Source organism: Cucurbita maxima, unplaced genomic scaffold, assembly GCF_002738345.1.
Source record: "Cucurbita maxima cultivar Rimu unplaced genomic scaffold, Cmax_1.0 Cma_Scf00043, whole genome shotgun sequence".
Lineage (NCBI taxonomy): Eukaryota > Viridiplantae > Streptophyta > Magnoliopsida > Cucurbitales > Cucurbitaceae > Cucurbita > Cucurbita maxima.
The window spans coordinates 1419885-1431027 of NW_019272059.1; the positions used below are offsets into that span (position 1 = coordinate 1419885).

General features: G+C 35.5%; 2 protein-coding genes across 3 annotated transcripts in view; both read left to right on the top strand.

The window, feature by feature from the left end:
- The window catches only part of LOC111470121 (conserved oligomeric Golgi complex subunit 3), a 28666-nt gene extending 24874 nt beyond the window's left edge, over positions 1-3792 (top strand). Inside the window, exons 22-25 of the mRNA XM_023115613.1 lie at positions 319-411; positions 1069-1188; positions 1558-1658; positions 3310-3792. Of these exons, the coding sequence (XP_022971381.1) occupies positions 319-411; positions 1069-1188; positions 1558-1658; positions 3310-3442 (447 nt within the window). The 3' untranslated portion in view covers positions 3443-3792. The remainder of the gene's footprint in view (positions 1-318; positions 412-1068; positions 1189-1557; positions 1659-3309) is intronic.
- A 1099-nt stretch (positions 3793-4891) lies between these two features.
- LOC111470096 (phosphoinositide phosphatase SAC3-like) overlaps positions 4892-11143 on the top strand; it is a 20996-nt gene continuing 14744 nt past the window's right edge. The window contains exons 1-5 of one of the 2 annotated variants that reach the window (XM_023115572.1): positions 4892-5709; positions 6253-6457; positions 6544-6709; positions 10263-10485; positions 10874-10950. In XM_023115572.1, the coding sequence (XP_022971340.1) occupies positions 5518-5709; positions 6253-6457; positions 6544-6709; positions 10263-10485; positions 10874-10950 (863 nt within the window). In that variant the 5' untranslated portion in view covers positions 4892-5517. The remainder of the gene's footprint in view (positions 5710-6252; positions 6458-6543; positions 6710-10262; positions 10486-10873; positions 10951-11143) is intronic. The other variant, XM_023115573.1, reaches the window with a different exon arrangement.

Consider the following 11143-nt stretch of genomic DNA (forward strand, 5'->3'; position numbering starts at 1 on the left):
CCTCTCTCTCTCTCTCTCTCTCTCTCTCTCTCTCTCTCTCTCTCTCTCTCTCTTTCCCCATTTATCATAGAAAAACTTAGAAGGTCTAGATACAAGATCAGGGTGCAAGAATAGAAAAGATAGTTATGACTTTCTCAGTCACTGTATTACTGGCGCTAGCCAAAACAAAATCTACCCATACAACTCTAAACGCTTGGATTGAGTATGAATTTCATACGCTTGGATTCCAAAAGTGTATTTTTTACTTACATTAATCACTCATTGCTTGCCACATTTATTTCTCTTGCAATGAACTTTTGCTATTTATCTACTGTGCAGGATCTGGAGAAGAACTTGAAAGCGACTTGTGAAGAGTTTATTATGTCTGTTACCAAGCTGGTTGTGGATCCCATGCTCTCATTCGTGACCAAGGTTTGTCATCTTTCCTAATGCTGAAACTGACCTAGCTGCTGGTTTAGGTTGGACCTCTGGGCTCGGTTATGGATACTAATAAGGGATGCTTCTTGAGCTTCAAGATAATTGACCACTTCTATTGATATTAATTTGTGATATTATAGATGGGTTTTTTTTCCCCTTCGTCTTTAAATAAAGGGAGGGTAACTGACTCTACCCATCCATAGGTTCTCTCCTTTCTTTTCCTTTATTGTAACAATTTTTTTGGTATTCTTTCTCAAGCCCATCAATCCTTCGTCTAAACCCTAAGAAAAATATTATGCCCAATTATTTGAATCTTCCGCTGGCAGGTAGGGGATAGATTTTAACCAATCCTTCGGAGGTTAGAAACCCGATATACCAATTTTGAGAAAACCTACTTGGTTTTGGTTTGGCCTATAAAACAGCGATATGCTACTTGTATATGAGAGCCTTTAGGCCTGTAAAACAGTGTTTGGTGCGAGGGTTGGTAAAACCTCATTTAGTGAGGGCTTGCCAAGCTTAGATTAGACTTGTAAAATAGTCGCTGTATTCAAGGACTTCCTGAAAGGAGTTTGTTTTCTTGTTTACGTTTATGTTATGTATGGGATGGTATCAAATATATGACTCTTAATGTTGTTAGTTTATTCTATGTAGGTGACTGCTGTCAAAGTGGCGTCAGGCCATCAGAACCAAAAGTTAGAATCAATCTTGGAGAAACCACTAAGGGATCAAGCTTTTGCCACTCCAGAAAAGGTGGTCGAATTAGTTCAAAAGGTATGTTATATGACCAAATGAATAAGGAAAAATCAGTAGCATGAAAGGTGGATTCTTTTAAAAAATGCCATAGAATTGGTGTCTCCCTTTTCTACATATTTCAGTATTTTAGAATTGATCTTGTCTAGATTAAAATGTGTATGTCTCTGAAATTACTATGTGCAGCCTTTGAGGTGCCGCTAGAATGCAAATCTCTCTAATTTTGTAGGACTGATCACGTGATTAAAGATGACATGACCTGTTTCTTTCTATTTTTTCTGTCCCAGGGCCATGTTGACGTTAAATTGGTAGTGCCATGTAGATATGAAGAATTAGATTGACTTGAAATATGTTAGCTTATCTGATCGTATTTCTTTCCTTATGAAACAGGTTAATGCTGCTATTCAGCAACAGCTGCCTATGGTTATGGAGAAAATGAAACTTTATCTACAGAACCCTACCACAAGAATGATTCTTTTCAATCCTATAAAGTAAGTTGATAAAATTTTTGAAATTTTGTAATTAAGTTGTACTCTGACCATGGAGCAGACAGACTTTATTAGAAATAGCACATATTTAGGTTTGGATGTTTGTCTGAGCTTGAAACTAAATATGAATGTCACCTAAGTGACTAAGGAGAGTTCTCTCCAAAAAGTCTATCGAGAATCTGAATACAAGACGGCAACTCTCTATTTATAAAGAATTGAAAAACTATGTATTAGAAAATATAAAAAGATATTAAATGGAATTAACCAGAGCAATATCTAATAACCACTGATCTTACTACATCAGCTAAATCAGTGACCTTTAGAATATTCGGTCAGCCCAATCTTAGATGATTTTTCTTCTCTACCACAAACTTCCACATGGGAAGAGCTATGTAATAGTTACAGTTCGTTCTGGGGTGGAATAATGATATGAGGTCATAGGATATTGAAATCAGAACACTTAGAATCCAGGACTTTAAGCTTACAAATCCTAGAACACTCAAATCCTTTGAGAATCAATCCTAAGGTTTGGGTTAAATGGTGGATTGCCTTCAGAGAAAGTACCTCGACTTAATATTTGTACCTGTTATTTATTGTTATATTAATATTTTTACCTGTTATTTATTGATTGTTATAAAAGGTATCTTATAATTATACTAATTCATATATAATTATACTAAGTAATATCTACTTGAGTATATATAGAAAAGGAATGAGGAATGTCGAATTAAATAAATGGACTTACTCATCTTTCGACATGAAATATATGTATCATAATAGACTTTTGTATTATTTTAAATAAATGGACTTACTCATCTTTCGACATGAAATATATGTATCATAATAGACTTTTGTATTATTTTATTTATTATCTTGTCTTATAATTTTTTCATGAAATATATGTATCATAATAGACTTTTGTATTATTTTATTTATTATCTTGTCTTATAATTTTTTTGAATAAAATATGTATCATAATAGACTTTTGTATTATTTTATTTATTATCTTGTCTTATAATTTTTTTGAATAAAATTTCATAAAGATTTTCGTACAAATTACCCAAAAGTTCGTTATAATCCGATCCAACAACAGGGATTCGTAGTAAAACTAGAGATCCTCTAGAGATGTAGAGATGTAGAAAGATGAGCTCAAAGCTTGAAGAAGATGCCACATGAGAGGATGATCAATCATACTTCAATATTTGTTGCATATATCTTTACAAGAATTGCAAAGGTTGTAGGGAGCTCTAAGCTTAACAGCTGGAAGGCACAGTCTTTATTTTATAACAATCTGTCGTTTACTACCAAAGGTATGGGGTGGACTCAATCGATGTATGAGATATCAACTCATACTTGGTTGATTCACGTCCCTTTGTGTCGGGTCTAAGAAGCATGTTAATGCGCATGGATGTGCATAAAGCCTAAGATGGGGGCTGGTTTGTGCTATTCTAGGTAACTGAATTGAGATCATTTCTTGGGTTGGCTAAGTATTATAGGCAATTCAACACCATGTCTTTTATATCAACAATATCTCATCCCTGTTCTTGAATTAGTTTTAACTCCTATCAAGGTAATTTTAGGTGTAAAAACAATGTGTTTGATTTGCATGCTCTTACTAAGCAATCAGCTAAGACTTCACTCCGGATTCTCGCAGGGTAAACATAGTGGAAGCTCATCTACAAGTACAAAATTTGCTCAAGGCAGAGTACTCTTCTGAAGAGATACAAGAAGCAATCAATATGACTCCCATACATGTTTTGCAAACTCATCTTGATAATCTCCTGTAGACTGCTGGGCCAAGTTTGATTCTCTCTGTAGAAATTCATCACCAACAGTGGCATCCATTGGCGGAGTTGGCAAATGTTTATTCTTTGTGACAAGGTGTAGTTTATTTGTGGGGGAAACAGGTTTTTGGAATGATATAATATGGCGTAGCCTTCCTTTATGTTCTTATATTTGATTAATGTATCTAGGCCATAGCCACTTACATTGTAGTTGGTGCCTCCTTTTTTAGAAACATTGCTTGGGAAGTCAAACTTTACATGAATAACTTAGTTAAAAAACTTGTTCTACAATCATTGATAATATGCCACCCACGGCACAGTTTGATCATTGTTGAGATAACCTTAAATTTTTTATACTCAATTCTATCTATTATTGGCTAAGAATATGTATGAAGGAAAGGAAGGATGTTACCAGAATTTTGGAGTTCACTCTCTCTTGTTCAAGCTAAGACTTGTGTTCATGGGTTTAATTTGGGTAGAGGAGCTTCACCGTAGTGTTGAAAATTTTCAATATAATAAGCTGTGATCAGTACTAAAGTACCCTTGTAAGGATATTATTTTTCACCAGCTATTGTAAAGAGTTTTTCATCATCCAATCAATATTAGCTAAAGAAAAAACAAGTTAGAATTTAGTTCAAAAGTTGAAAAGCAGGTTTCCTTCAAAAAAAAATTCACGAGTTTCACTTGGTGATGGATAAAAAGGGAGTTGGTATTAAGTTACTGAAATTAAAACATAAAGAGGGATTAAACTAGAAGGTTTTAATTAAATAATTACAATAATAATAATAATAAAAGCCATTGGAATTAGTGGTAGCAAATGTTAAAAATGAGCTCCAACTAGAAGGTTTTGGCTTTTAGATAATGCAATTAGACGCAAATGTAATGTATGAATTAACCCATTTCTTCATTTCTTCACGAACTTTTTCCTCCTTATTTGAAAACATAAGAGCTTAATAAAATTGTCTATTTCATCCAAGACATTGTTTTCTACATCCTTGCCAAGATTGTACGTTTCCCTTAATTGCTCGGTCACAAAATGAATCCCCGTGACCATAGTTTTCATAGTTTTCTTTGAGATAAACACAAATTTAAAAAAGAAGAAGAAGAAGAAGAAAGAAAGAAAGTACACTAATAAGAGGAAAAGGTAGAAAGAAACCCAATTGGGCGACAGATATTAATTAAGAAGAAATAAATGATTGCACATTAATACGTTGATGGGAGAGGCATAAGGGTGAAGTTTTCATGTTATTAAATAATGTCCCCAGATCCCTTAATTATATTTTATTTTTGACTTCATTTATTTATTAATAGATCTATTTATTTATTTATTTATTTATTAATAGATTTATTTATTTGTGGTCTCCGGACGGCAGGGTCACCCAAATTGTGGTCGTCATTCCTTTCCCTCCCCTGCCCGAGGCTACCCCTGGATCTGCCCGGACCTTTCTCCTCCTCCTCCCATCTGTATCTCTCTTTAAACTACAGATTAATGACACACTCCAACAACAATAATTACCTTCCTCTTCCTTCCCCTCTTCTTCCACCTTTCTCTCCATTTTTCCCTCCTCTCTGAAGGCCTCCATGTCCCTGCCTTTCTCTATACATGTATATGCGTCTATTTCTGTACCTTCACGTACTGTCCCATATGGAGTCCAACGCTGTTTTGTTGCCTTGTTCATAATCATCTGCTTTGCCTTTGTAATTGAATCATGAATGATACCATCAAGAACAGTGCGTTGTCAGCGTCTCAATCAACCGAACCATTCTGTTTTTTTCTGAATTCTTCAATGTTGATTTCGGGATGTTGTATTTAAAGCAGCCTAACGTCGTTTTGGGGGGCATTTAAGGTGTCGGCGGTTGTGATTTCCTTCTTTCTCCCTTCTGGCTCTATATGATACGTTGTGAGGTGATATGATTTGATATCATATCCTCTTTTCTTGCTTCTTCTATTCAATTCTATTCTATTCTATTCTATTGTTGATTTGTGCTGTTCTGTGATTTGCATGCCCTTCTCCTAGTTTCCCTGAGCCTGGGCCTGTGGTGCGAGGCTCGGGGGATCTGTAAATCTTTTCTCAAATATGGCTTCTTTAGAGGCCGACCCCTTCTCCTCCACCAATCCCACCGCTTCCTCTGAGAATAACTTGTTCTCCACCTTTCCACTCCCGTCCTCTGAAAATGATGCTTACTCCAACTCTGCTGCATCTTCTGATGACCTCCGTTCTGCCTCGCCTGCTTGTATGCACAAATTCAGGCTCTATGAGACTCGATCGGTAACTACTCTTTTGTTTCCATTTCTTTGTGTTCAATTGTACTTTTCATATGGTGTTTTCTGGAGTTAATAACTGAGCTTGTCTGGCTTGTCAAGCCACTGTTTTTCTTCCACAAAAAACGTACATAAAAACATACGTATGCACCTGTTTTCTGTTGTGTAACTTACTACAGCCCAAATATCCACCCGTTTTCTACATGGACTACTACCAACTCTAAAAACTTTTGAGAGATCTCTTCTGTAGTAATGTTTCTGTGCGTTTGCTCATCAATTTACCACGATGCTGCTATTTATGTTGTGTGTTATAATACTGAGACAAGCTGCAGTGGCATTTATAGACAAGTTCCTCTCTGTTTTATTTTTCTTCCTTCCCTCTAAACATATTCTTTCTTCTGTAGACGGTAGAATCTTGGTTTATTAAGCGTTGAAGAAACGTCAAGCTTGTGACATATGTCGCTTCTTGATGTGGTTGTCTAACTGTATTTATGTATTTGTGGTAGTCTTCCTATTTATGCATCTTTTCTTGGTAAAATTTCTGTTCTAGAAATTTTACATTGTAGGAAGAGACAAGAGTAGAACATATTGGAGAGTGCTAAAAATTGATAGGATGGATCTGTCGGAGCTAAACATTCGGGAAGATTCTGCTGTATATACTGAAAGTGAATGTTCTGATCTGCTGAGACGCATACATGAGGGTAATAAATCTACAGGCGGACTGAAGTTTGTGACCTCTTGTTATGGCATTGTTGGTAAGAGAAATCTTATCAAGTTTTAATTTTGCCGTAATACCTGATATTCTACTGCAATATCATCATTTTCTCTCCTTTTGCTCTAGGGTTCATTAAATTCCTAGGACCCTATTACATGCTGCTTATTACGAAGAGGCGTCAAATTGGTACAATATGTGGTCATACTATATATGCTGTTTCCAGAAGTGAGATGATTCCACTTTCAAATCCAGCGGTTTGGTCCAACATAGCCATTTCAAAGAATGAGAACAGGTTCTTAGTTAATTTCGTTCCTTGCTGTTTATTTCTAAGTGGCACAGTAGCAAGAAACAGCGATTTTGCTCATAGTGATTGTGGCTCTTATTCCTAGAAATTAAAAATTTCAAGTTTTAGAATTCTGTTATTTCATTTTTTCCATGTAATTTTTTTGAGATAGGGAACAATTTCAATGATAAAACGAAATGATGCAAAGACAAACCTCATTGAATGGCATTACAAAAAACTTATCCAATTGAATGTGAAAGAATTTTAGTGAAAAGAAATAACTTTATCATTTTGTGAGACTCTCCTCCCTCCTAGGGGTTTTGTCTTCCATTGTTGATGGGAGAGTTTCACTTTGGGGAGGGATGTCCAAAGGCTTTTTCTGTAGCGCCTTTTTGTGTTTAGTTAGTCCTTCCCAGTTGATATTTTCTCTTGTCTAGGGGATGGGTAGAGGCTTTCAAAGATTTTAGACGTGAAATACTCCATTGACCATTGCCTGATCGTTTCCCTATTGGGCTGACTTTAGGCGCTTTTAAATAGGGTCCTTCACCCTTTAGATACAAAAATATTTTATTGGAGGCCTTGAATTCCTAGTGTTTCTCTGTCTAATGCTTCGACAAATGATATTGAATATTCAAGTAACCACTATTTATTGATGTTGTTGCAAGTCTAAATTAGTTTCCTATTTTTCTTATTGATTTTCAGAGTTATATAGAGTTGTATGCCCCTTTTATAAAGAAGGAGGGCTAACTAAATCTTAGATACTAGTATCAATAAATATGAATAAATTCCCAATAAATCTAAATAAATCAAAATCTGAATAAATGCCTAGGTAAATCTAAATAAATCTAAATCTACATCTAAATAAATCTATAACTTAGCCTTAACTTAGGATATATTTGTATAATCATTTGTTGTTGCATAGTATCTAGGAAGATTTACTATTACCTATAATAGGAGTTGACAAGAAGATGCCGTTTTCTCTCTTCCTGTGACTCCACCTCTCCTCTCCTCATGCCTCTCATAAACATCATGTTAGTCCTCTCACCATCGTGCTGATAGCTATGGCCTCTCGTAAGATTTTGTTGACAAGTTTAGGACAAAGTTAATGGAAAGGTAATTGAGTTTCATCTTTGAAGAATTTTGGCTATACTGAGTCGTGTTAGTATGGATTGTTAATAACATAGAAGATCTACTTTTCTCCCCTAGAGCTTGAAAACCTCCAACGAATGAGGAAGCTTCATTGAGATAACCAAAATTTTAATAGTTCTGACTGGACTCATTTTTAGAGGATGGGTCGATTTTCACTCACTCTTGATGAAATTTCTCCACAGAAAAGAACAATTGTCCCGATTGATGAAATTTGGGTCGTTGCTTGTGAAATATGGTGGATGAGTTACTTTTGGTTACTTCACGTTAAAGTTAACGGTTTGGAACACCACAACAAAGTAAGATAAAGAAGGGAGTGTTTTTTGTGACCCAACCAACTTGAAGGGAGTGTTTTACCACCAATATTCCACACATGGAAATAAGCTCTGATGTTGCAACACATATTTTCAAAGGTGAATAGAGTAGATCCCCATTTATCAAAGCCAATGGACAAGAGGATGGGATAGTGGTTGGATGTGGGTATGTCAAATATTTTAATCAGAGCACCATCAAATTTCACAAGGACTTTCCCTATAACGAGAAAACAATACATGATTCTGAGATCCAGGGCATTCAGGAAGTTTGACCAAGTAAAAAGGAAATTTTGAGTAGGAAGATCGGTTAGGGAAGCTTGCTCAATGATATGATTAAAAATATGCATACTTCTAGTGATTTGACCTTCATTAGAGTGCTCAAAAGACCATTGGAGCAAAGTGGAGAGATCATTTAATTCTTGCCAAAAGTGGGATCTTTGTGTAGATTTGGAAGGGCCATAGATCCCTGTTAACCAAAATAAGGCCATTGGGGAGAAATAAGCAAAGAGAGGGAGGCTGCACCTTTAGTAATATTCAAGATCCCAAGGACGGATCATTCCACATGATGGTGATTCCACCAAAGGAACCTAAAGCTATTCTTAGAGCTCTGAAGGGAATTGATGATAGATCTACACTTTTACTAACTTTGTCTCCTGTGAGATGACTTTGGTCGGGTTGTGTTTGAGAATGAAGGACTTGGTGAGCGCACACTTTTGTCATGAGCCCAAACCCCTGACATTTCATGAAAGGATAATCATGTAGGGATAGTCGGCCCACCAATTCTGCTTGGAAGAAGATTTGTTGTAATTTACTGTAGACACAACAAAATACTATCTTTGTATTCTACAAACTATTTTTGTAAACTATTCTGCCAAGCAAGTTTTATTTTTTCTAAACTAATGAACTACGGTAAATTGCCTCTGCTTTCTGCATATAACCCAAAATCATAGGGAAGTGTCTTGAATATACTGAAACTTACATGTACTCAAGCCCTTCCCAATGAGTACGTGGGTTGAAAACCATTTAGTCGAAACCTTGTTCAGATTCCACAAGTGAATACATTATGCAACTGTTTCTTAACATGTTGCACAAAGTGTGAACAAGACCTCAAGTTGCTTTTGGTCACAAATAATCCGAGTGAGACTTTTGATCACAATTGACAAGTTCATTGGGGATATATTCATGTAATCCGTTCTAGTGGAGAGCTAATCAACAATCTACAAAGTTGACCAATGTTGGGAGATATAATCCCTCCTAGTTGCATGAATGGGTGATTAATTGAGCTGACACGAGAGTCCTATGGATGGCAAGAGGTACCAGTCCATTTGCAGGTAGATTCATCTGAAGGGCTCCAATTACCAAGGACTTTCTTAGTATCATTCAAAGTACTTATGATTTCCAACTATGTCGAACCATCTTCAGTGAGAGAAGAAGCAGTGGCTCAAAAGGGTAGCTGCTAAAATCACGGATAAGACCCATTTTGCATTACTTTCAAACCCCTTCCAGAAATCAAATTTACGGATTACAAATCTCTCGTTGTAGCCTGTCACCAGAGTTCATTCCTCTCGAGCCAAGAATTCTTTTCAAAACTGGTTGAGAAGATCGAGAGTGGAAAGTTTTTGTGGAAGAACTAACAAGTTCTATTTTTCGGAATACAGTTTTCTTGTTTTAGTCCCTAAATATCCTGTAAGCTTTTGGAATGTTTTAATGCTAAACTTTGTAGTGATTGTTACAAATTCATTCTTCTCAGAGATAAGTTTGTAATCCAAGTTATTGTTGAACAAGAAACAAGACCAATAATTGACATAATAAGAAAATGGCTATTGTTCAAAAGATACAAACGCCACCCCTGAGTGAAAAAAATAAAAATATAACAGCAAGCAACAGAAGACAAAAAAGAGAAAGTACATAACAGAACATAACACCATAAAAATAACAGAACATCCAAGTTATTTATTTTTGAATTTCTGTTAATCGCTTATGTTAGTGATTTTCTGCTAAAACAAAGAAATAACTTTTACCGAAGGAAACTGAATTGTGGGTTTACTGCAAGCTACATGACTTAACTAATCTATTATTTATTTGTTACTTTCTTGTCTTAGATACAAGAAGCTCCTATGCTCGGTGGATCTCACGAAGGACTTCTTTTTCAGCTACTCATACCAAGTTATGCGTAGCCTTCAAAAAAATATATGTGATAATGAGACAGGCCATGCCCTTTATGAAACCATGTTTGTCTGGAATGAATTTCTGACACGTGGAATCCGAAATCACTTGCATAACACTATTTGGACAGTTGCTTTGGTCTATGGTTTTTTCAAGCAGGTTAGTAATTGGTGCTGCTTGGGTGCTTTCTCAAATCATAGGAAGGAATAACTTAGTGTGTGGTCTTGGAAGACAATGCCAGATTTCATCATTTTTTTATTTTTTATTTTTTTAATTTATGAAATATTATTTTATAATTAAGCAAACAAGGAGGTGAGAATTTGTTATTTACTGGATTAGTATTTTTTTTATATGATATTCATTGGATTGGTATTGGTAACATATGATTGAAGGTGATGATGTTTATTCAATACGGCTTAGTGGTAGGGCACATAACTTCGTTATTTATTGTTTTGTAGATTATGCAATCACTTGGACTGTTTTCTGGCATTTGTTTGTTTAGTTTTTGCTTGGGTCATTAAGTATCCTTGTTCTTTCTTGCTTACAGGCTACACTATCTCTAGATGGGCGAGATTTTAAGTTGACCCTTATTGCTAGACGTTCTCGCCATTATGCTGGCACAAGGTATGGTCTGTTGGGCTTTCTCCCCTCAAATTTCTACACTTCTCATTTGATTATATGTTGGCAAGAAATTTTTTTGCCTTGTTTTTCTTTTATTTATTACTAATTTTGAATCAGAGACCAACTTTTCATCAATATATGAAATGGAAGAAAAAGTAAAAGGATACAACCTAAAAAAAAAAAAAAAAAAAAAAAA